This window comes from Camelina sativa, chromosome 9 (assembly GCF_000633955.1).
Source record: "Camelina sativa cultivar DH55 chromosome 9, Cs, whole genome shotgun sequence".
Lineage (NCBI taxonomy): Eukaryota > Viridiplantae > Streptophyta > Magnoliopsida > Brassicales > Brassicaceae > Camelina > Camelina sativa.
This window is the reverse complement of record NC_025693.1, coordinates 12046130-12072087: the sequence shown is the minus strand read 5'-3', so window position 1 is coordinate 12072087 and position 25958 is coordinate 12046130. Positions and strand designations below refer to the sequence as shown.

General features: G+C 38.7%; 3 protein-coding genes across 4 annotated transcripts in view; 2 read left to right on the top strand and 1 right to left on the bottom strand.

Moving 5' to 3' along the window:
• LOC104710864 lies at positions 3991-16685 on the top strand. Of its 2 annotated transcripts, none has more exons than XM_010427520.2 (15): positions 3991-4173; positions 10133-10430; positions 10658-11359; positions 11795-11980; positions 12066-12377; positions 12979-13103; positions 13180-14295; positions 14461-14602; positions 14695-14851; positions 14934-15097; positions 15271-15353; positions 15525-15624; positions 15928-15989; positions 16144-16303; positions 16398-16685. In XM_010427520.2, exons 2-15 carry the CDS (start codon positions 10263-10265, stop codon positions 16569-16571), a joined length of 3651 nt encoding a protein of 1216 aa, XP_010425822.1. In that variant the 5' UTR covers positions 3991-4173; positions 10133-10262; the 3' UTR covers positions 16572-16685. The 2 variants fall into 2 exon arrangements, with proteins under 2 accessions (XP_010425822.1, XP_010425821.1); XM_010427519.2 differs by lacking the exon at positions 3991-4173 and adding an exon at positions 9390-9572.
• On the top strand, positions 16802-23968 carry LOC104715208 (indole-3-acetaldehyde oxidase-like). The gene is made up of 10 exons (XM_019230430.1): positions 16802-17267; positions 17355-19189; positions 19267-19476; positions 19556-19774; positions 20627-21537; positions 22017-22063; positions 22936-23054; positions 23138-23236; positions 23313-23502; positions 23587-23968. The coding sequence occupies exons 1-10, from the start codon at positions 17135-17137 to the stop codon at positions 23814-23816; spliced, it is 3993 nt and encodes a 1330-aa protein (XP_019085975.1). The 5' UTR covers positions 16802-17134; the 3' UTR covers positions 23817-23968.
• The window catches only part of LOC104710863 (zinc finger CCHC domain-containing protein 7-like), a gene marked incomplete in the record, with an annotated part of 3223 nt that continues 1194 nt past the window's right edge, over positions 23930-25958 (bottom strand). The window contains 5 exon segments of the mRNA XM_010427518.2: positions 23930-24688; positions 24792-24995; positions 25133-25249; positions 25639-25797; positions 25896-25958. Of these exon segments, the coding sequence (XP_010425820.1) occupies positions 24245-24688; positions 24792-24995; positions 25133-25249; positions 25639-25797; positions 25896-25958 (987 nt within the window).

Below are 25958 nucleotides of genomic sequence, written 5' to 3'. Positions count from 1 at the left end.
TCAAAAATATGCTGCTAGCAAACGACCTATGGGAAATCAAGCATCAAGGTTATCAGTTCTCTTGGTATGAAAACAGAAACAATGAACTTGTCCAATGCAGATTGGATCGAACAGTTGCAAACCAGTTTTGGATGGAGATATTCCCTCAAGCCCAGGCAACTTACCTCCGTAAATCCTGCTCAGATCACAGTCCGCTTATCAACAGCCTCATGGGAGAGAAATGGAAACAATGGGCAGGCTTCAAGTATGATAAACGGTTAGTATGTAGAGAGGGCTTTAAGGAGTTCATGGATCGACTCTGGCAAAACCAACTAAAGCATTCTCGAGGACCATTGACGGAAAAACTAGCAGCATGTAGGAAAGAGATCTTGCAATGGAAGAGAGCCAACAAACCTAATTCCTCCAAGTGAATTCAAGATCTTCAAATCCAGATTGATGCTGCCACCAGGCAAGTCCTCTTCCAACCTCAGCTCCTTAGACAATTAAAGTAAAGCCTAAATCAAGAGTATAGAATGGAGGAGCAATTTTGGAGTCAAAAATGCAGATATTCCTGGGTAAGAGAAGGGGACAAAAACACTAAATTCTTCCACGCCGCTTCAAAAAACAGAAGAGCACAGAATCATATCCAAACACTGGTGGATGATGAAGGTAAAGAATGGCAATCAGATGCCCATATTGGAAGAGTAGCGAAAGCTTACTTCAGGATGTTATTCACTTCAGTGGATGTTGGTTTCACCTTAAAGGAGATGGAAGAGATTACCCCAAGGGTTTCTCCCCAAATGAATGACTTCCTGTTCGCGCCGGTTACTTTCGAGGAGGTTAAGCAAGCAACGTTTGCCATCAATCCAAGTAAATGCCCGGATCCGGATGGCATGACAGGTCATTTTTTCCAGCAATTTTGGGATAGCATGGGAGTCCAAATCACTGAAATGGTCAAATCTTTTCTAGAGACTGGTCATCTAGAGGCAGATATAAACAAGACAAATATTTGCCTCATCCCAAAGAAACTGCAGGCAACCAAGATGTCTGATTTCCGACCAATAAGCCTCTGCAACGTCCTCTATAAGATTATTGGGAAACTGCTCGCATCCAGACTGAAGAAGATCCTTCCCAAAATCATCTCCGAGACGCAGGCGGCTTTTGTAGAAGGAAAACTTATCAGCGACAACATTCTAGTAGCTCATGAACTCTTGCATGCACTGGGGTCTAAAAACAAATGCGCAGCCGAGTTCGTAGCTATCAAAACTGACATATCAGAGGCTTTCGACATAGTGGAATGGGGTTTATTGGAAGGAGCAATGAGAACACTAGGCTTCGATGATCCTTGGATTAAATTGATGATTGAATGTGTGAGATCGGTTAAGTATCAGGTTCTGATTTACGGTACACCGCATGGAGACATTATCCCAACAAGAGGTCTAAGACAAGGAGACCCCCTCTCTCCTTATCTCTTTGTTATTTGTACATAAATGTTGATCCAAATGCTTCAGATTGCAGAGTCCAAAGGAGAGATAACAGGCCTTAGATAACAGGCCTTAGAGTTGCAAAGAAAGCTCCACCAATCTCTCACTTACTATTTGCGGACGATAGCATGTTCTATTGCAAGGAAAAAAGTGAAGAACTGGATCACATCATCAGGATCATTGAAGAGTACAGCCTAGCTTCAGGTCAGAGAGTAAATTATCAGAAATCAAGTATTACTTTTGGTAAGCTCATACCGGAAGAGCGACGACTTGAAATAAAACGCGCACTAGGCATTGAGCAAGAAGGGGGTCAAGGCAAGTACTTGGGACTGCCAGAGTCATTCGAAGGCTCCAAGATCTCTTCCATGAGTTATCTCAAGGAGCGTTTTAACCAGACAGTATCAGGATGGCAAAATAACTTTCTATCCCCAGGAGGAAAAGAAGTTCTTTTAAAAGCGATAGCAATGGCTCTCCCAACCCACACTATGTCGTGCTTCAAGCTTCCAAAAACTGTATGTGAGCAACTATCTTCTCTCATGGCTGAGTTTTGGTGGAAGGACAACAAAGTTTCAAAAGGGATGTATTGGAAGGCCTGGAATCACCTAAGTAAACCAAAAGCCATTGGAGGGCTTGGCTTCAAGGACATTGAGGCTTTCAACTTAGCCATGTTGGAGAAACAACTATGGAGGATGACGACCCATAAGGATTCTCTGCTGGCAAAAGTCTACAAGAGCAGATACTACCGGAAATCAGATCCTCTTCATGCCCATTTGGGAACAAGACCCTCATTCGCCTCGAGAAGTATACACAAAGCTCAGGTTCTGTTGAGACAAGGGATTAGAGCAGTAGTTGGTAGTGGGAAGGATATCAATATTTGGAACGATCAATGGCTACAGTCTAAGCCAGCTAACGCTATCCTTGAGGTGAAAAAAGTGGACTCCACTAGATACTCTCAGATCTCATCCCTTCAACGAGTAAGTGATCTACTGAGTGACAATGGTAGAGAATGGAAAACGGACTTGATTTCAGAGTGTTTCTCTGAGGATGTTCGCAATAACATTTTGGAGTTAAGACCAGGAGGGACTTCAACAAAAGATCGGTTCACTTGGGACTACACTAAGGATGGTTTCTACTCTGTCAAGTCTGGCTATTGGGTTTACTCAGAGATTATTGCCAAAAAAGACATACCGCAGAAAGTTAGTAACCCCAATATCAATCCCCTTTACCAACAAGTCTAGAGCTTGGACACTTCCCCAAAGATTCAACATTTCCTTTGGAGGTGTCTTAGTAATTGTCTGTCAGTGGCAGGGAACTTATCTTACAGACATTTGGCAAGGGATGGATCATGCATTCAATGTCCGACATCAGTGGAATCAGTGAACCATTTGCTAATCAAATGTACATTCGCTCGCATGGTTTGGGCAGTCTCCCCCATCCCTAATCCCGTTGAAGGGGAACAGTCAGATTCCATATACCAAAACCTTTATTGTGTCTTAAACATTACTCAGTTTCATCCCCATTGGATTGGAGAACAGAACTTAGTCCCTTGGATTCTATGGCGCCTTTGGAAAAGTAGAAATGATCTTGTGTTTAAGGGTAAGGACCATAATGCTTTGGAGCTAGTTCGAAGAGCGGAAGAGGATGAAAGAGAATGGAAAGCCAACAATGACTCACAACCCATTGTACAAGCGTCAAGGATAAAACAATCTTCAGGTAGGGGAGGCTGGCAAAAACCTCCAAACCAATGGGTTAAGTGTAATAGTGATGGAGCCTGGAATGCGGAAAGAGAGAATTGCGGTGTTGGTTGGGTGCTAAGGAACTCAGAAGCAAAGGCCTTATGGATGGGAGCCCGAGCCATACCCAGAACCAAATCATTATTGGAAGCAGAGCTTGAAGCTCTGAGGTGGGCGGTTCTCTCAATGTCTCGATTCAATTACAGGAAGGTAATTTTTAAATCAGACTCGCAGCAACTGGTGTCGATCATCAACCAGGACACAGACGTACCTCATATTGATCCAATCATCCAAGACATTCGACACCTTCTCCATCTTTTTGAAAAAACAAAAGTGGTTTTCACTCTCAGAAAGGGAAATATGGTGGCTGATAGTGTTGGGAATGTCCTGAAATCATTTGTACTTACTCTAGTTTAAGTTGTATCGTCAAGGTTCGATAGTCGAATAATATTAGATGATTATAACGTTTTGCTAGAAGCCTCTTATAATCAATGACTTTAGAAGTTCATTGCTAATATTATACGATCCTACAGGGTCACACACCTAAGCAAACTGGATCAACATTGGGTTTAAGTTGTAGTATATATCATATGAGATATGTATGTACCTATAGACTGTGTATTTATAATAAAGTGTTTATTATATAAAAGATATATATATGTAATATACGATATGCATATATATATATACAATGTACGTGAGGTTAGTTGGGCTTCGTGGCCCATTACTAATCTAGGTTAACGATAATGACTATATGTAGTCATATGTTATCACGTTCAAACACATCTTTTTTTTTTGGTAGCCGCAACTATAACCCGACAAAAGTAGTTTGTCATCTTTGAGATTTTGATCTCTACGGTACTAGCATCCCGTTCGATCCAGTTTGTGTGCGTGTGGATACCAGTAGAGGCACAACGTTTGGAGTGCTTTACAATCTTGGTTTATTTTAGTTCATCTTTCCGCTGCGAACTATCCAGGTATATTCATAATCTTATGACATAGATTTGATTCAATATTTACATGAATCCTGGCAATAGAATTTGGGACTAGTTTTATAAATCGTTATAAACTGGTACAAATTCCAACAGTGGTATCAGAGCCTACGTGTATAATTTTGAATTAAACCTAATTTACTGTTCATATTTGATATGCAAAGTAGTTTTGTTTTGTTTTGTTTGTTTAAACCGATTATCATGTTTGATGAATTAATAATCGATACATGCAGAGATGTAAAGTTGTTTACGTTGCATGTATATTTAACATGAATTAATAATCGATACATGCAGAGATGTAAAGTTGTTTACGCCGTTGCTTGTATTATTATACAACACATAAGAATTATGAATATAATATGGTTAAAAGAACAATATGTATTCTGGCAATACACGTCTGTTTGATTTTGTATCATATATATAGGAGACTTATGATTTGTTTCATTACGTCTCTTGTATGGTATAATAGTTATTCATATATGATGATACATATAACTAATTAATTTAAATAAAATATATTGGATATATTTTGTTAAAGCATCACGTTTTTTTTTTAAGTATATGTATATTATGTTTGTTGATGAATAAGTATAATATATATGATAAAAACTTTATGTCCGATTGAGTGGATTCATATTTTATAATGAAAGTCATTATAAAATACACTGATCGGAGCTGTAGTTTCTAAATTTTAAATTTTATGTTCTAATCAGATTTGAGCTATTGAAATTTAATTAAGATTAAGTTTTCAAATAATTAATAATTTAATATAATTAAAATATTTAATAGTATAACTTAAATAAAACTTAATTGTTCTTGTTTATCATTCGTGATCAAGTGGTTTGTATGTTCGGTGAACACAGAGACTTGGTAAATTAAAATTCCACTAATCATTTGATTAAAATAATTAGTTTGATTAAATCATCCTAATATGATTAAGAACGATTGACAAATTAATGATTATACATATTAGATATGTATTAGTTGTGTATCATTTATATCTTTTTATATATTAGATATAAAATTTAGATAAAATATAAATTAATTAAGATTAATTTTCTAAATAATTAATAATTTTAATTTGATTAAAATAATTAGATTGTTTATAATTCTATCAACTACATATAAGATATGTATTAGTTATATTTTATTTATATTGGATATAAATTTTAAATATAAGATTGAGTTATAAAATTAATTCCTCAATTAATATCAAGTATTTTTTATGTCTTCCCAATCTTGTCAACTGTCAAGCCTCGTTTCATTGTGTGATAGGTTTACCAAGTAGAGTGTCCACGATTACATGAGTAAGACAGATGGTAATAGTTACCATTTGATTAAAAGATTGGTTTACTTGACTAAGCTATCAAAACGGTTTTGGGCTTAGAGACATATGTTGGATATGACATAAGATGTTATCTAACAACCAAGAATTATATTGGATATAATTAGCAAGGATGTTGCTTACCTAAATAACTAACTATTCGGGCGATGAGCCAAAGCTCACTTGAATTTTAGTGAAATAAGGATCTTGGAACTCTATACTCTTTTGAGGAAAGTTTTGGTTAGAGTATAGTATGAGTTTTCTTAATTGTTGAGATTTCTCAAATTTTATGAACATCATTTTAACATCTGCTATTCTTTTGATACAGAGATGTCAAACCCTCACAGTTCTTTTTCACTTCGATCCGTCCTTGAGAAGGACAAGTTGAATGGATCGAATTTCCTTGAGTGGTATCGAAATTTGAGAATTGTTCTCAAACAAGAGAAAAAGGAATATGTCCTTGAAAAGGAATTGCCGCTTGAGAAGCCTAAGGCAAATCATCCACATGCAGAGAGAAATGCTTATGATAAGCATGTCAGTGATAGGGTTGATGTGTGTTGTCTTATGTTGGCTACCATGAACTCGGACTTGCAAAAGCAATATGAGAACGTGGAGTCGCCGATTGAGATAATCAATGGCTTGAAAGGGATGTTTCAGGAGCAAGCACGAACAGAGAGATATAACACTGTTAAGACTCTCCTTGGTTGCAAGCTACCAACAGAAAGTCCAGTTAGTCCACATGTCATAAAGATGATGGGTTATATTGATAACCTGGCTAAACTGGATTCCCCTATCAGCCAAGAGTTGGCTACTGATATCATCTTGCAGTCATTGCCGTCAAGTTATGATCAATTCATTTTGAACTATAATATGAATAGTTTGACAAAGACTTTGACTGAGCTGCATGGAATGCTCAAAACTGCTGAACCAAACATCAGAAAGGACACTCCACATGTCCTCATGGTGCAAGGGGGCAAAAAGTTTAAGAAACATTTTAAGAACAAAGGAAAGGGTAAGATGAGCGGGATTGAGAATCCTAGTGCGTCTGATCCTTCTCCGAAGTTCAAGGCTGGTCCCTCTGGTGATGACAAATGTCATTATTGTAATGGCTCTGGGCATTGGAAGAGAAACTATGTGACGTATTTGGAAGATCTGAAGAAGAAGAAGAAGACTTCTTCTCCAGGTATCTATGTTATAGAAGTAAAAGTTGCTACTTCCATTTCTACTTCTTGGGTATTGGATACCGGCTGTGGTACTCATATTTATGTTAATATGCAGGGCCTAAGCAACAGTAGAACTTTGGAGAAAGGACAAGTGGACCTACGTGTTGGGAATGGAGCAAGAGTTGCNTTGAAAGGGATGTTTCAGGAGCAAGCACGAACAGAGAGATATAACACTGTTAAGACTCTCCTTGGTTGCAAGCTACCAACAGAAAGTCCTGTTAGTCCACATGTCATAAAGATGATGGGTTATATTGATAACCTGGCTAAACTGGATTCCCCTATCAGCCAAGAGTTGGCTACTGATATCATCTTGCAGTCATTGCCGTCAAGTTATGATCAATTCATTTTGAACTATAATATGAATAGTTTGACAAAGACTTTGACTGAGCTGCATGGAATGCTCAAAACTGCTGAACCAAACATCATAAAGGACACTCCACATGTCCTCATGGTGCAAGGGGGCAAAAAGTTTAAGAAACATTTTAAGAACAAAGGAAAGGGTAAGATGAGCGGGATTGAGAATCCTAGTGCGTCTGACCCATCTCCAAAGTTCAAGGCTGGTCCCTCTGGTGATGACAAATGTCATTATTGTAATGGCTCTGGGCATTGGAAGAGAAACTGTGCGAAATATTTGGAAGATCTGAAGAAGAAGAAGACTTCTTCTCCAGGTATCTATGTTATAGAAGTAAAAGTTGCTACTTCCATTTCTACTTCTTGGGTATTGGATACCGGCTGTGGTACTCATATTTATGTTAATATGCAGGGCCTAAGCAACAGTAGAACTTTGGAGAAAGGACAAGTGGACCTACGTGTTGGGAATGGAGCAAGAGTTGCTACATTAGCTGTGGGAATATTTCATTTGTTCTTACCTTCTGGCATGGTTTTAGAACTTAATAATTACTACTATGTATCTGCTGTGAGCAGAATATCATTTCTATTTCTTGTTTGGATTTGGAAAGATTTCATTTTTCGATTAAAGACAAGTGTTGTTTATTTGATCGTGGTGATATTTTATGGTGGTGATCCATTAGAGAATGGGCTTTATGTTCTGAATCAAAGTGTGCCTATCTATAACATTAGGATTGAAAGATTTAAGCCTAACGACTTGAATCCTGATTTCCTTTGGCATTATCGTTTACACATTCAAAAGCTTCATAGTGATGGACTTTTGAAGTCATTTGATTATGAATCATATAAAATATATAAAATCTGTTAAATGCTACTTCCTTTGATATCCTAAAGAGACCAAAGGTTATTTTTACAACCACACCGAGAACAAAGTGTTTGTTGCTTGAAAATGTGTCTTTTTAGAGAGAAATTCTTTCTAAGTTGAACAGTGGGAGTAGGGTACTCCACATGTTTAATATGCTATGTACTCATCCTGATGTGGCATTAGATGCCTAAAGATGTGATATCAATTCTAGTGGGAGAATTTTATATCATATTATGATGTTCATGTTTACATACATTTGATGTATTTTCAATTAATGAAATTTGTTTCATTATTATTTGGTTATTGGATAATTAAATAATTGTCCCAAAATAATTTATTTTATCATTATAGGTCATCAAGTACGTGACTTGATCATGAAACCCTATAAATGAAAGATAACATAAATTATTGAGGTCCCTAGTCAAGGTTATTAAAATGGGACATTAATAACTATAAATGACTAGTATGTGAGGTGATTGATGACTAAGTTTCATGGAGTCATTGATATGTAGTATTAAAGTCAATCACATTAATATGTGTTGGAGAACACAGTATTGGACTGACCCGCTATGAGAACTCTACAAGAATGTTATATGAGTGTCATAACAGTTTCTCATCACAACTATAGAGTGTAGTCCTTTGACCTGAGTTTGTCATGTTTTTTTATACATGGATTGGTCCACTTTGATCCTGTCAAACGTCAGCCGTAACAGGTGATTATAAAGACAGTGATTGGGTGTATTATGAACTGTGTAAGGAACAAGGATGGAACAAGATGGGATTTGTCCCTCCTATATAACAGGAGATAAATATCTTTGGGCCTATCGAAGATTTGATACTGAGAAATGCATGGCCGTGCTCAAACGAGGTGAATGTCAATCGTTTGTTTTATCAGTATAAATCAGAGTTCGATAAATATGATTTAGCTTAATAAGGATGACACTATTTCTTGCCTTATGCTAAGATCGAGATATAGAGACGAAAGGATTATCGGAATAGATGATTCCAGTACAAGTGGGAGATTGTTGGGAATGTCCTGAAATCATTTGTACTTACTCTAGTTTAAGTTGTATCGTCAAGGTTCGATAGTCGAATAATATTAGATGATTATAACGTTTTGCTAGAAGCCTCTTATAATCAATGACTTTAGAAGTTCATTGCTAATATTATACGATCCTACAGGGTCACACACCTAAGCAAACTGGATCAACATTGGGTTTAAGTTGTAGTATATATCATATGAGATATGTATGTACCTATAGACTGTGTATTTATAATAAAGTGTTTATTATATAAAAGATATATATGTAATATACGATATGCATATATATATATACAATGTACGTGAGGTTAGTTGGGCTTCGTGGCCCATTACTAATCTAGGTTAACGATAATGACTATATGTAGTCATATGTTATCACGTTCAAACACATCTTTTTTTTTTGGTAGCCGCAACTATAACCCGACAAAAGTAGTTTGTCATCTTTGAGATTTTGATCTCTACGGTACTAGCATCCCGTTCGATCCAGTTTGTGTGCGTGTGGATACCAGTAGAGGCACGACGTTTGGAGTGCTTTACAATCTTGGTTTATTTTAGTTCATCTTTCTGCTGCGAACTATCCAGGTATATTCATAATCTTATGACATAGATTTGATTCAATATTTACATGAATCCTGGCAATAGAATTTGGGACTAGTTTTATAAATCGTTATAAACCGGTACAAATTCCAACAGATAGAATTGCTAAGGAGGCCCATTCTTTCACGAATTATCGTTTCTAAGCTTTTTTCTATTATGCCTCTTTGGATTAATTCTAATGTGATTTCAGATCAGTTGTAAATATTTGTTTTATTTGTTGGTTAATATAAAGTTGAAGTTGAGCCAAAAAAAAAAAAAAGAAGATTTAGACCAATTCTTTTTAGTTCATGTATGAATCGTCACCAAGAAGAATGCGGGGTTGTGAAAATGTAGACAATTTGGAGCTTTGGACAATCATCCCCCTCACTTACCAAAATAAGAAAAAAGATTAGTTAGACCCATTGGGCCCATATCTTCTTCATCGAATTCGACGAAGACTCTCTCTTGTATTTCAAAATCTTCACTATTGTTTGCTTCCTCCTCCTCCCTGAGTGTGTGCGTAAAGCTCATCATACTCAGCTTTTGTGCTTCTGGGTATTTTACAGTTCTCTTGTTTCGAAAGATCTCTGCTTTTTTGGATTGGAGAAGCAACTCGACGAAACCCTTTGCCGTTGAAACCATTCCGGCCAAGTTTAAAGTTGTGTGATTGGGAGTGAGATACTGGGAGAAGTGACAATGCCCGTGGTGGAGACGAGCCTCGTTTCTCTTCTGGAGAAGCTTAAAGTGGAGGAGCCGTACCTTCCTCCGCGAAATTGGGAATCTTTACCTTCTGAGAGTGGTCGTCGATCTCTTCCTCCTCCAAGTCGTGCTTCTGCTACTCCTTCGTCCTCTTCCTCTGTCTCTGTAAGTTTAGTACTTGTGAAAAAGAGAGCAACTTGCGTTAGAGTATCTATCTGTTTCTTTCTATTATCAATGTGGCTTGGATCGGATACCCTAATTGTGGATTTGGGAAAGTTTCAATTTTTATTAGTTACTTAGAATCGATCTAGGTTTTTAATTGAGAAATTAATGTTTGTATATCATGCGCAATTGAAACTATTTCTTTACTTACGTTTTGTTTCTTGTCATAGGAATCAAGCTTGGTCAGGTTGGCCCTTAATGCTCTGCAAGGTGTTGAGTGTTCTCTTATTAGCATAGAGCAGCTCTCTTCTGCATTATGCTCTGAGCCAGCTGACAGGACCCTCCACAAAATTCCGAGCTTGTGGCATCGGTTGTCAAGCACTGATGCGCTGGGACAGATTCTTAGAAACATAGGCTGCTTTGGTTCTTTGGTTTTTCTTCTCCACAAGTTCATAGACCATTTCACAAGCTTGAATTTGGATGTGGAAACAACTGTTCAGGGACAGGGGAGCTATAAAATTGGTGAAAATGAAGAAGCCAATAACAAGATCTGCTATACTCTTGTTAATCAGGCTTTTGCTATTGCTGTGAGAAAGATCCTAGAAGGCTATATATCTGGACTGGATACATTATGTGCATCTATAGAACTGAGGCGTTCATCAAACATTCTTGATGGGTCTGACCATGCTTCGTCTTGGTTAGGCTGCCTTAAAAACGTCGTTCATCCAAAGATAACATTATTGGAAGTTTTTCTGCATACTAGAGAGTTACGAACACAGATTGAAGCTCTAGCGAACATATGCTATTTGTATGATATAGCCCTATCTTATTGTACCTCTCCGTGGGAATGTTTGATTAAGGAAGCCACCACGCGATTTCATAGGTTCTACAGAGGAAGCAACCTGCTTACTTACTTATATGCCCAACTACAGGTCAGGCTACGTTATATTCCTCGTTTAGTATCCGTCCTCATTTTTTCTCTCATGACGCACATAGTTATCGGTTAATGTAGCCTAGAGGCACCTTCTGTTTCAGTTGTTTCCAGTTCACGTTTAAGTGATTGTTACTTTGCGTCTTTAAATTTTGCATCTTTGTACTATACTCTTGCATTTTAGTTACTGATGTATACACATGTTGTAAAGAAATTTGAAAGAATATCAGTACATGGCATTTAAATAATTCTATGCACCTTGTGATGTGGACATTTTGATATGGTGATTAAAGCTTCAAGTTATGTTTAGAAGGAAGTGATATACATAAACTGACGAGTCTGAAACTCGCACTCTCTTAAGCTATATGTACTGAGCCAGAATCTTCTACAGTTTATATTTTGTTCTGACTATTTTTCCCGCTATGTTCTGTTGTAGGTTGCCGATCCTGCTCATAGTGCTATGCTGAAGTTTTTGTTCCTTAAAACATGTGAGCCATATTGTGAGTTTATAAGATCTTGGATATATAAAGCCGAACTTAACGATCCTCACAAGGAGTTCATTGTGGAATGTGTCATTCAACCTTGGAATAAGCCTGGTATCTCCCCATTGGAAAGCGTGAGGGTAATATTTTCTTTCCGTTTACTGCATCTTTGATTTTTGTATCTTTAAATCATGGGCATCAGAAACTTCCTTTTCTGAAACCCAGGAGCGAGAAGGAGGGCTTGTTCCATGCTTCTTGAACGGCTTTTTGGTACCTATACTAAGGGCTGGTCAACAGCTTCAAGTAATTACAAAGCTTCTTGAACTGTGTAATCTTCCTGCATCTAGACACAAAAATTACACAGACCTTCTTCCCTGCTGGACATATTATTCTACCAATAGTCCAGGGTACCCATCTCCATTAATTTTCAGCAAATTACATATTGAAGTGATGATAAAGAAAAGAGACGATTACTACAGAGGAATGCTGGAAAAACTTGGTGACTCTTCAAAAAAATTTGAACTGTTTCCTGGGCAGGTATCATGCATCTTTTGATTTTTATCTACCAATATTAGCGCTTGATCTCTTCTTTTTATTTCTGAAGCTTCGTTTTTCTGTATGTGTCTGATTGTACTCTCTCATTGCTATGCCAGTCCTAACTTTACTCGTTTTATAGGCCATAGATGATTTTACTCTTGTGAACCCAATTTCCCCCTAGGTATTTTAATATCCTACTAATAGAACTGTTGGAAACCTTGTTTTTATGTCCTGAATGATATCAACTATCTATTTTCGAACCTACATTATAAACTATGATATGAAAATCAGCATCATGGAGTCTCTCTCATACAGTAGCTTGCAGATGTCTTGGTTTAACAAGACCTAAAAGTGCATGTACGAAAAATCTTAATGCCTGGTACATAGTCAGTGTCAGTTTTGCGATGCACTTAAGCCTTCCTTCATATTACACCATTCAGCATTGTAAAAGCATCTCATTCTCTGGTTTTGTTGACTGTGAGCTGACGGTGCAAGTGATTTATATAGGGACCTTGTATGCTATCCTTTTTTTCGTTGTATTTGGAGCTAACGAGAAGTTACTTCTTTTCAATTCTACCTTGTATTGACATTTTAATTTTAGGTTCCTGGAGCAATATCTTTACCCATATCCTATGGCAATGGAGAAGAAATTCAGAAAAGTTCTGTTGATTTCACACTGGATGATAGTTTCTTAAGTCCTTCAACAGTGGCAATAGACTTGAGCAGGTGTTTTTCCTGATTCTATTTATCATTAACCCCAGCCTACTGAACGTGAATTGATGACATTTTCTTGGGATTTCAGGGACCAGAGTGGTTCGGATTCGGATGACCAGAATATAGAAGACAGATGGTTTTCAGATATAGATGCGTCATGCTCATCTGAATGTTCATCGTCTAGGGATTCTTTGGAAGCATCCGATGTTGGACTCCTTGATTCACAAAATTCATTAGTGGGACCTCCAAAAAATTATTTATCAGCTCTACGTTTCTCTGTTGCCTCTGCTGGGAGTTGTAATCAGAGTCTTGCTCAGCATAGTGATTCAGGTTATATAGAAAATAATATTATGAGGAAAGGTGAGAAGGCTGATACTAATCTCCAGTGGATGAAAATTGAGCAAGAAGAGTCAGTTGAAGTATGTGAGCATGATACATTTAGAGGCCTTCATTCTATTCAGTCATGGCCCCTTGGCGGATTACCTAGAAATCCGTTTTATGTTGATAAGAAGTCTGCGGAAGATTACAGAGAAGATCCACGAAATCTAACAGGAGCTATGATGAAACAGAGACATTTAATGAATACTGGTGAAAGCAAACTCTGTTTAAACAACAGTTCCATCAGAGGCAGCTGTTCAAGACACGATAGAGAACATGATTTCCTGGAAAGCTGTCTCTCATCGAAATTACATTTGTTAAAAGACACAAATGTGAACTATCCTTACAAGGTTCTCAGTATGAATCCTTTACTGAGATGTGATTTTTTGAGCAAGCACGGAAACACAAACAGAAGGGACCAGGGGAAATCATTGCCTTGGTTTGATTTTTCTGCGGTGGATGACCCTTCAAAAACATGTATTGCCAGGATACCTGTAGGAATCCCTATTGATTTTCACAAGGAATCTCATGGTTCTCAGACTGATAGAGAGTGTCATCACCATGCCAACCAAGAATGTGGCATAGATAAGTTTCAGGTTGACGATCCTAAAGTTTCTTACAGTCATTTATCTTCGGGTTTAAAAGGCTGCGCTAAAAAAAAAACATCAAATGCATTTGGTGGAGGTAGATGGGAGAGTATGCTCACTAGATCAAATAACCCTGAAACTAGTGCATTTAGTGATTGCAGACAGGATTCCTCTGGCACATTTGAATTGCCACTTGATTTTGTTATAGACAAATGTCTACTTCAGGAAATACATCTTCAGTATCCTTCTTGATACTTTCATTTGCTATACACACATATATATATATATATATATATTTAGGTTTATAATTTAACATCTGGCTGGTATTTCCTTTCTAGGGATGGATGTTTTCTCATGATAACATGTCATCTTTCATATATCACTTTTTCCTTAACAGACAAAAGATATAACTTTGTAAGTAAACTAGCTATCAAGTTGCTCGAAGAAGGATTTGGCTTGCAAGAACATCTGCTAGCTCTACGTAGGTATCATTTTATGGAACTAGCAGATTGGGCAGATGTATTTGTAGTGTCCCTTTGGCATCATGTAAGTCTGCTATTAATCTATTTTATTGTGATGAGTTTTTTGAACATCTCTAGATGATGCTTATATCTATTTTCTCTCGTTTGGATTCCCAGAAATGGCTTGTTACAGAGCCAGATAAGAGAATTGCCGAAATCCAAGGGTTTCTAGAATCATCTATCCAGCGATCATCATGTGAACGAGACACTTGTAAAGACAGGATATATTTGTACAAAGGACAAGGCACACAGCATCTCCGGCCATCAACCATTGGTATTGTCTTGCACTTAGCAAATTAATTACTACTGTGTGTGTGGTGCTTTTAAATCTTTTACTGATATGTGGAAATTTTCAGGAGTTCGATCCTTTGATTTCCTACGGTTGGGTTATCGAGTAGACTGGCCAATCAGTATAATTTTAACATGCGATGCGCTGAAAGCGTATGCTGATGTATTTGGTTTTCTTGTTCAAGTGAAATTAGCAGCCTATGCAGTCACTGATGTCTGGTGTTCACTGAAGGTAAAGGTTCACTCCTTGTTACGTAGCAGCCCTTAACATAAAATTTTGCTGCAATTTTCTATATTCTTCGTGGAATATGTTATTTGAAAATTGTTTTTAATGGTCTGCCTATATTTCTCGTTGCACTATTTATCTTCTGGGTTAATGGCACAATGACTTAACTGTCCTTTTAGGATGTAAGACATATGTTGCATGAGAATAAAGAGAAGATATTGAGGCAAGAACTCCGGTGGTTAAACATATTGATGAAACTAAGGTAAATTTAAAATAAAGGTTTCACACGTTCATAATGTTCTGGTGACTCATTGAGCTAAGTATCCATTAGGCAATGTGACCTTTCATAACTGTCTTGTATGATATACAATGTATAATCAGATCATGGAGTGTTCTCCTGGGTATCTTTGACGTCATTTCTTCTATGTGTCAGGCATCAGGTCAACCATTTCGTAACAGCACTACAGCAATATGTACATTCGGAATTGTCTCACGTATCATGGTCTAAGTTCCTTCATTCCCTGAAGCATAAGGTCTAGGCACACACCTTACACTCTACGATCTATTTGGTCAAAATGTAAATATGCGTTTATGATGGCCTGCCTAATTATCAAGTTACCTAAAAAGTAGGATTTCTTTGTATAATTGTTGAGTATGAGGGCCTCAAGCGAACTTCTGTCACTCTAGCTTATTGGTATTGGTTTAACGTAAATGGCTTAGCTACTCTGAAACTAAAGTGCATAGTGTACAATTTTATTGCGATTTCAGTGGTGGTTTTATCTTTATTTGGTTTGCGGCATAAGAATAACACATCCCACCACCTCTGGTTTTGTCAGGTGAAGGATATGATGGATCTTGAATCTGTACATATGGCTTATCTAAGCGAAGCTCTGCGCATGTAAGTCTTCTTTTCTCAGCTTCAGAAGCCATAAGTCATTTGCAAAGAAAAGTTTTTACCTTTTTGTGGTTCTGTAGCTAGACTGACCTTATGTAGTTATTCCATTTTGGGGATACACCATTTAATCTAACAGCCTGTTATCAAACACTTGCAGATGTTTCCTATCTGACGAAACACGAGTAATATCTAACATCATAGAGAACATCTTGCAATGCGCAGTGGACTTCAGGTCTTGTCTTCCCAGAGGCATGCAGAGTACAGGTCGAGTCCCAAACGATTCATGGACAAAAACGGTAGGCATAAACACATCTCAGGTAAAAAAGAAGAAGAAGATAAAGAGTGTACATATCAAATCCTCATTTCTTCAGTTTGCTGCAAGAGCTGAGCTTTATATTCACATTAAAACAGGTGATGATGGTGAAGCAAAATTTTGACAAAGAGTTGAAGGAGCTGCATAAGTGTCACCTGAGATCACCAAAACATGGGAAATCTGGGCTATCTCGCTTTTGGGACTGCCTCAATTTCAACCTTTATTATTCAGATATCCTTCATGACTCTAACATCTTCGCTCTTGTTCCTTAATACCACATTATCTGATACTCTTGTAGTCTTGTGTATTTTTGTATAATTTGTTTTTAATTCGAATATAGTTTTCACACAAATAATTGAGCTTGTATAAAAATGGTTTTCTTGTCACTCTTATATTAGAAAGTATCTTTTTTTTGTAACAACTATCCATTGGGTGATAAAGACATCTTATTATATTATACTTTCTGTAGGCAGATGAGGTCCTTTAGACTTGTACCATTTGGAGACCAAAAAAGTGTACACAGAGACAGGATTTAGGTAAACAAGTCTCGATTTAGTGATGAAAGCGATGTCCACACTGCCTTGAAGATCTCGAATCAGGGTCGTCAAAATATTTGTCCTTTTTATGTATGTGGACGAGGAATATTCCGTATACACTTAAGTAGAGCCGTGCTTATGGTGTTAGCAAAAAGGCATTTGCCTACAGCCACCAAATTTTTTTTTTTTGACATTTAGGCCACATTTTGCCTTAAGCCACCAGGTGCCTGAGCACGGACGCACCGATAAGTGATTACACAGACAGAGAAAGAAAGAGAAAAAAGAAAAAAGGAGAGAGAATGAGCTTGGTTTTCGCAATTAATGGGCAAAGGTTCGACCTTGAGCTCTCCTCCGTTGACCCTTCAACAACTTTGTTGGAGTTCCTTCGTTACCAGACTCCTTTCAAGAGTGTTAAGCTCAGCTGCGGCGAAGGTGATTACTTGATTATCTCTTTTCTTCTTCTTTTTCACTGTAGTGTTCTTTGTCTCATATTGTGTTATTGTTGTTGTTTTGGTTCAGGAGGATGTGGTGCTTGTGTTGTTCTTCTTTCCAAGTACGATCCTGTTCTACAACAAGTAGAAGATTTCACTGTCAGCTCTTGTCTCACCCTTCTCTGCAGTATAAACCACTGCAGCATTACGACTTCAGAAGGACTTGGGAACAGCAGAGACGGTTTCCACCCGGTTCACAAGCGATTATCCGGTTTCCACGCCTCTCAGTGTGGTTTCTGCACACCAGGGATGTCTGTTTCTCTCTTCTCTGCACTCTTAGACGCTGACAAGTCTCATTCTTCCGAGCTTACCGTTGTCGAAGCAGAGAAGGCTATCTCGGGAAACTTATGTCGGTGCACTGGCTACCGTCCGATTGTTGATGCTTGCAAGAGCTTTGCTTCGGATATTGACATTGAGGATCTTGGACTCAACTCTTTCTGTAGGAAAGGGGATAAGGATTCTATTAAGAGCTTACCTCGATTTGATAGTGAGAAGCGTGTCTATACATTTCCGGAGTTTCTCAAGGATGAGATTAAGTCTACGAATTCAGGGATGTACCGATGGTGCAGTCCAGCGAGTGTTGAGGAACTCCATAGCTTATTGGTAGGTTACAATGCTAATGGTATTGGAGTTTCGATGAAACTGGTTGCTGGTAACACAAGTATGGGATACTATAAGGATGAAAGAGAGCAGAGTTATGAAAAATACGTAGATATAACTCGAATCCCGCAGCTGAAAGAGATAAGCGAGAAACCGAATGGGGTTGAGATAGGATCAGTGGTATCAATCTCTAAAGTTATTGCTGCTTTGAAGGAGATTAGGGTCTCACCGGAAGTGGAGAAGATATTTGGAAAACTTGCTACTCATATGGAAAAGATCGCCGCGAGATTTATCAGGAACTTAGGTAGCATTGGGGGAAACCTTGTAATGGCTCAGAGGAAACAGTTTCCTTCCGACATGGCCACCATACTTCTTGCAGCTGGTGCATTTGTTAACATAATGAGCTTGCCAAGAGGACTTGAAAAGCTAACACTGGAAGAGTTTCTCCAAGGATCTCCTCTTGAGGCTCATGATCTGGTTGTGAGTATTGAAATTCCATTTTGGCATTCTGAAACAAACTCTGAATTGCTCTTTGAAACCTATCGAGCTGCACCGCGTCCAAATGGAAACGCTCTGGCTTACCTGAATGCTGCTTTCTTAGCTCAAGTGAAGGATACAACGGTAGTTAACTGTAGATTGGCTTTCGGGGCTTACGGGACCAAACACGCCATTAGGTGCAAGGAAATTGAAGAGTTTCTGTCTGGTAAAGTAATCACTGACAAAGTTCTGTATGAGGCTATTACCTTACTTGGGAATGTCGTGGTACCTGAAGGCGGTACAAGCAATCCTGCTTACAGTTCAAGCTTGGCGCCAGGCTTCCTTTTCGAGTTCCTTTACACCTTAACAACTCACCATACTACAGATAAACCTTCAAATGGTTATAACTTGGATCCACCAAAACCATTACCAATGTTGTCTTCTTCACAACATGTTCCTATAACCAATGAATATAATCCGGTTGGTCAACCTGTTACTAAAGCTGGAGCTTCCCTTCAGGCTTCTGGTGAGGCTGTTTATGTGGATGATATACCATCTCCCACAAACTGCCTCTACGGAGCATTCATCTATAGCACAAAGCCATTCGCACGGATAATAGGTATTCATTTCAAAGAAAATTTGGTACCTCATGGAGTTGTTGCAGTTATTTCTTGCAAGGATGTTCCTAAAGGTGGGGAAAATGTGGGTATGAAGACTGGATTAGGTTCAGTTCGCTTATTCGCAGAGGATTTCACCATTAATGTAGGCGAATGCATCGCCCTTGTGGTAAGTCCAGTCCTATTTTTCCATTAGTTCAATTGCATAACACCAGGTGCAGTTTTAGCACCAGTTTGTTTTCGCAGGTTGCAGATACGCAGAGACATGCGGATGCTGCAGCAAATCTTGCAGTCGTTGAATACGAAACAGAGGGTTTGGAACCACCAATCTTATCTATAGAAGACGCGGTCAAGAAATCTAGTATGTTCGACATTATCCCTATCTTTTACCCACAACAAGTTGGTGACACATCAAAAGGAATGGCTGCAGCTGATCATCGAATTCTCAGCTCGGAAGTATGTAACGTAGTTGTCTTCCAAAGTTTGAAGCTAAATCTTTGATATCTATATCTTTATTACTTTTGATGTGAAACAGATACGTCTTGGCTCGCAATACTTCTTTTACATGGAGACGCAAACAGCTCTTGCAGTGCCAGATGAAGACAACTCAATTGTAGTATATAGTTCAAGTCAGACCCCTCAGTACGTACACACCTCTATCGCTACTTGCCTAGGCATCCCTGAAAACAACGTCCGTGTCATAACCAGACGTGTCGGTGGAGGTTTTGGAGGAAAAGCTGTCATGTCAATGCCAGTAATTTTTTCACAAACTGACCTCTTTTATTATTTTTTATTTTCCTCACTTCCTGAAGGAAATGGACCAAATATGTCAACTGTCTCAGGTTGCAACAGCTTGCGCGGTTGCTGCTACTAAACTGCAGCGTCCTGTGAGGACTTATGTAAACCGCAAGACCGATATGATAATGACTGGTGGGAGGCATCCAATGNTTTTTCCATTAGTTCAATTGCATAACACCAGGTGCAGTTTTAGCACCAGTTTGTTTTCGCAGGTTGCAGATACGCAGAGACATGCGGATGCTGCAGCAAATCTTGCAGTCGTTGAATACGAAACAGAGGGTTTGGAACCACCAATCTTATCTATAGAAGACGCGGTCAAGAAATCTAGTATGTTCGACATTATCCCTATCTTTTACCCACAACAAGTTGGTGACACATCAAAAGGAATGGCTGCAGCTGATCATCGAATTCTCAGCTCGGAAGTATGTAACGTAGTTGTCTTCCAAAGTTTGAAGCTAAATCTTTGATATCTATATCTTTATTACTTTTGATGTGAAACAGATACGTCTTGGCTCGCAATACTTCTTTTACATGGAGACGCAAACAGCTCTTGCAGTGCCAGATGAAGACAACTCAATTGTAGTATATAGTTCAAGTCAGACCCCTCAGTACGTACACACCTCTATCGCTACTTGCCTAGGCATCCCTGAAAACAACGTCCGTGTCATAACCAGACGTGTCGGTGGAGGTTTTGGAGGAAAAGCTGTCATGTCAATGCCAGTAATTTTTTCACAAACTGACCTCTTTTATTATTTTTTATTTTCCTCACTTCCTGAAGGAAATGGACCAAATATGTCAACTGTCTCAGGTTGCAACAGCTTGCGCGGTTGCTGCTACTAAACTGCAGCGTCCTGTGAGGACTTATGTAAACCGCAAGACCGATATGATAATGACTGGTGGGAGGCATCCAATGAAGATAACGTTCAGTGTGGGATTCAAATCCACAGGGAAGATCACAGCCTTGGAGCTAGAAATACTAATTGATGCAGGGGCTACTCTTGGTTTTAGTACGTTAATTTCAGCAAATATCATAGGGGCGCTAAAGAAGTACAACTGGGGCGCTTTATCTTTTGATATTAAACTTTGTAAAACAAATCTTCTAAGCAGAGCAATCATGAGAGCCCCTGGGGACGTGCAGGGTACATATATCGCTGAAGCCATCATCGAAAATGTAGCGTCTAGCCTCTCCTTGGAGGTTGATACAATAAGAAAGATTAATTTCCATACATATGAGAGCTTAGCCCTGTTCTACAAGGATAGTGCTGGTGAACCACATGAGTACACTTTGTCTTCGATGTGGGATAAGGTTGGCGTATCCTCAAACTATGATGAGCGGGTTTCAGTTGTCAGAGAGTTCAACGACTCTAACATGTGGAGAAAACGAGGGATATGCCGATTACCCATCATTTATCAGGTTTCCATGTTTGCAACTCCAGGGAGAGTAAGTGTTTTAAGCGATGGAACAGTTGTTGTTGAGGTTGGTGGAATCGAGCTAGGACAAGGAATATGGACAAAGGTGAAGCAGATGACTAGTTATGTTCTCGGTATGCTACAATGCGATGGAACCGAAGATCTCTTGGAGAAGACAAGGGTTGTACAATCAGATACATTGAGCATGGTCCAAGGGAATTTCACAGGAAGTAGCACAACATCGGAGGGTAGCTGCGCAGCTGNCTATATCTTTATTACTTTTGATGTGAAACAGATACGTCTTGGCTCGCAATACTTCTTTTACATGGAGACGCAAACAGCTCTTGCAGTGCCAGATGAAGACAACTCAATTNTCTGCTTATTTCTGGTGCAACAAATTAAGGATTAAGCTTCTCGTTATATCCATACGCAGGCTTATGCTCAGTCTGTGAACTTATCAGCTAGTGACTTATATACTCCAGAAGAATTTCCCATGCGGTACCTTAACTATGGTGTTGCTGTCAGCGAGGTAAGCTTTGTTTTCCTTCCCCAAAAAATCTTGAAATTTGGATGAAGGATGAGTAACTTTGGTGCTTCATTGATGTTAATATAGGTTGAAGTAGACCTTGTGACGGGACAAACTACGGTTCTACAGACAGATATCTTATATGACTGTGGAAAAAGCCTCAATCCCGCTGTCGATTTAGGACAGGTATTAATAAAAAAATAAAGCACACAAAGCAAATGAAAATTCTTTTGTAATGTGTTTCTGTCTAAATCTTCTTCAGATTGAAGGATCTTTTGTGCAAGGACTTGGGTTTTTCATGCTTGAAGAGTACATAACAGATTCAGAAGGACTGGTTTTGACAGACAGCACATGGACATACAAGATTCCGACCGTTGACACCATTCCTAGAAGGTTCAACGTCGAACTACTAAACAGTGGATGCCATGAAAAACGCGTACTCTCTTCTAAAGGTCAGTCACTCGTTAGTTAACAAAAAAACATTTCAAAAACTTGCAATCAACATTTTCGATCATATCGTTTAGTCTTAAGTGCAGCCTCGGGAGAGCCTCCGTTGCTACTGGCAGCTTCGGTGCACTGTGCCACCAGACAAGCCGTTAAAGAAGCACGCAAACAGCTATGCATGTGGAAAGGTAAGGATGGTTCCTCCAGTTCAACGTTTCAGTTGCCTGTTCCGGCTACAATGCCGGTTGTGAAGGAGCTCTGCGGTCTAGATATCATTGAAAGTTATTTGGAGTGGAAATTATGCGCAAACTCAAAATTGTGAGCAATAACTAATTTATCTCTCTACTTGTTTCCAACTATAGCATAGAGATTGACTTCTATCACTGTGTAGGAATATTTTCATTGTGCTCTGTTTCCTTCTATCAAAATACTCAAAAGCCAATTCAAAATTATAAATTATAAATGATGTAGCAATTATGCTTGACAAATACAAAATTCTCTTCAAATGTTAAATTAAAGAACAGACATAACGAAGGAAAATTCTGAGCAATTGAGTAAAGGGGAAATGAGGATTGAACAAACTACCTGTGTAAGAGAAGAGAAGAAAACAACAAGAAGCTGCCCCTAAGCCCGAATCAAATACAAGAGGTCTACGGAAGCTACCATCGATCCCAGTAAACACCATCAAGCATAATAGATTCCAANCTTATTGTTGGTGCAACGAATTAAGGATTAAGCTTCTCGTTATATCCATACGCAGGCTTATGCTCAGTCCGTGAACTTATCAGCTAGTGACTTGTATACTCCAGAAGAATTTCCCATGCGGTACCTTAACTATGGTGTTGCTGTCAGCGAGGTAAGCTTTGTTTTCCTTTCCCAAAAATCTTGAAATTTGGATGAAGGATGAGTAACTCTGGTGTTTCATTGATGTTAATATAGGTTGAAGTAGACCTTGTGACGGGACAAACTACGGTTCTACAGACAGATATCTTATATGACTGTGGAAAAAGCCTCAATCCCGCTGTCGATTTAGGACAGGTATTAATAAATAAATAAAGCACACAAAGCAAATGAAAATTCTTTTGTAATGTGTTTCTGTCTAAATCTTCTTCAGATTGAAGGATCTTTTGTGCAAGGACTTGGGTTTTTCATGCTTGAAGAGTACATAACAGATTCAGAAGGACTGGTTTTGACAGACAGCACATGGACATACAAGATTCCGACCGTTGACACCATTCCTAGAAGGTTCAACGTCGAACTACTAAACAGTGGATGCCATGAAAAACGCGTACTCTCTTCTAAAGGTCAGTCACTCGTTAGTTAACAAAAAAACATTTCAAAAACTTGCAATCAACATTTTCGATCATATCGTTTAGTCTTAAGTGCAGCCTCGGGAGAGCCTCCGTTGCTACTGGCAGCTTCGGTGCACTGTGCCACCAGACAAGCCGTTAAAGAAGCACGCAAACAGCTATGCATGTGGAAAGGTAAGGATGGTTCCTCCAGTTCAACGTTTCAGTTGCCTGTTCCGGCTACAATGCCGGTTGTGAAGGAGCTCTGCGGTCTAGATATCATTGAAAGTTATTTGGAGTGGAAATTATGCGCAAACTCAAAATTGTGAGCAATAACTAATTTATCTCTCTACTTGTTTCCAACTATAGCATAGAGATTGACTTCTATCACTGTGTAGGAATATTTTCATTGTGCTCTGTTTCCTTCTATCAAAATACTCAAAAGCCAATTCAAAATTATAAATTATAAATGATGTAGCAATTATGCTTGACAAATACAAAATTCTCTTCAAATGTTAAATTAAAGAACAGACATAACGAAGGAAAATTCTGAGCAATTGAGTAAAGGGGAAATGAGGATTGAACAAACTACCTGTGTAAGAGAAGAGAAGAAAACAACAAGAAGCTGCCCCTAAGCCCGAATCAAATACAAGAGGTCTACGGAAGCTACCATCGATCCCAGTAAACACCATCAAGCATAATAGATTCCAAGCTAGACAGTATCCAGCTTTGACCTTGACCATATCAACTGATACTACTACCGTTCATAGCTCCATGCATACTCTCCATTGTAGTGAGATCTGCCATGCCTTGATGGTGCAGGTTCATAACTGTGATTCTGATAAGGTTGCCACCTTGATGGTGAAGGACCCGAGCGATGCCCACCAGAACTGAATCTTGGAGATCTATAGTCATTACCTCTATGTCTACTGGATGGCCTAAGGTTATATCCCGATGGTGTAATGGGAGACTTTGGCCTACTCATCTTTCCTCTTTGGAAAGGTTCTTCTTCTGGTTCCTCTGCGGTCCAACCGCCTCGGTGTTTTCGTTTCCGTGGTGAAGTCTGGGACTGTTCTTCTTTATGCGATTTTTTATGCTTCTTAGTCTTCCCATTGGATTCATAGGGAGTAGATTTGTGTTCCGAGTTCTCTTTATTTTTCTTGCGAGATTTATGCGATGTTGTAGATGTATCACGGTCCCTCTATATGTAGCAAAAAGGCAACACTGTGAGTCATTATAACATGAGAGAAAACAAAAGAAGCGAAGAGCTCAAAGCACCAAATGTAGAGAGAAATAGAGCCTACCTGGGAGGAAATGGGGCATTCACGAGCGAAATGTCCTACTCTATCACAATTGAAGCATACACTTGGTGAATCTCTTCTCTGTGAAAAGCTCACACTGGAAGAGTTAGGGCAGTCGCGCTTCAAATGCCCTTCTCCCCCACACTTAAAGCATGATGGACTGACAGAATCATTTTCGTTGCTTTCATCATAGTGTCTACCACATGCCTGGAGAGAATTATTTTAATTAGATAATAAGTTCTGCATCTTTATTGTAACTAAAATGAAAATAGATCAATTCTGTTTAGAGAGGCACACTCAATCGACAGTGTGGCTAATTCAGAATCAGAATCTCAATAACTTACCAGTCCAGTATGACCCAGTTGACCACATCTGTAGCAAGATACAGCCCATGACGGTGAATTACCAGGTTCCACACAACATAGATGGCCAAAGTTTTTACAGACATAGCATTGTATATCCTGGTCAAAGTAAATACAACAAGATATACAATCAGAGAAGATATATCCTCAGGTTAAGGAAAGTCGAGAAAAAAATGATATATCCAGACATGGTCATGATCTGTTCCTTTTCGTGTAAAGGGTCTTCTTGTTGATTGAAATTTTAAAACAACAATAAGAAAATAACAGAAGGAATAAGAAATGAATCATATGCTTCTTTATCGAATTCTGACATGAAGTTGTTTTAGGTATGCAAATCATCAGATGTTGCAGGGAAAGTTGAAAGCCAACTGAAACTAGTGATAAGGCCAATGTACTCGAGTCCTCCGATTCATGGTGCATCAATCGTGGCTGTAATCCTCCGAGATAGGAATTTGTTCAACGAATGAATTTCAAGAAAACAAAATTACCTTCAAATCTTCCTGAGAGTAGTCATACGTGCACAAAATCATGTCATGTCCAAAGTCTCCACATCTTAAACATAGAGCTCCTTTAGACCCGCTTTTGTACTTATTCGGACAATCTTTAGCTCGGTGTCCACTTTTTTTGCATATGTAACAATCATGTCCCTGTCAAAATAAGGAAAAAAATTAGTCAGCAACCCAATGCAACAAAAATAGCTCTAAAAAGTTGTATGGTCTACCAAAATCAAACTTAAAAACCGCACCTTTGAACATTGCCTTGCACCATGTTCCAAACTCCCACATATAAAGCAAGGCTTCCTACGCTT

Coding starts and splice junctions, on each gene's coding strand:
- LOC104710864 (XM_010427520.2), top strand. CDS start 10,263: ATGCCCGTGGTGGAGACGAGCCTCGTTTCTCTTCTGGAGAAGCTTAAA. Junction 15,990..16,143: donor CTAAGCGAAGCTCTGCGCAT/GTAAGTCTTCTT, acceptor AAACACTTGCAG/ATGTTTCCTATCTGACGAAA. Junction 16,304..16,397: donor TAGGCATAAACACATCTCAG/GTAAAAAAGAAG, acceptor ACATTAAAACAG/GTGATGATGGTGAAGCAAAA.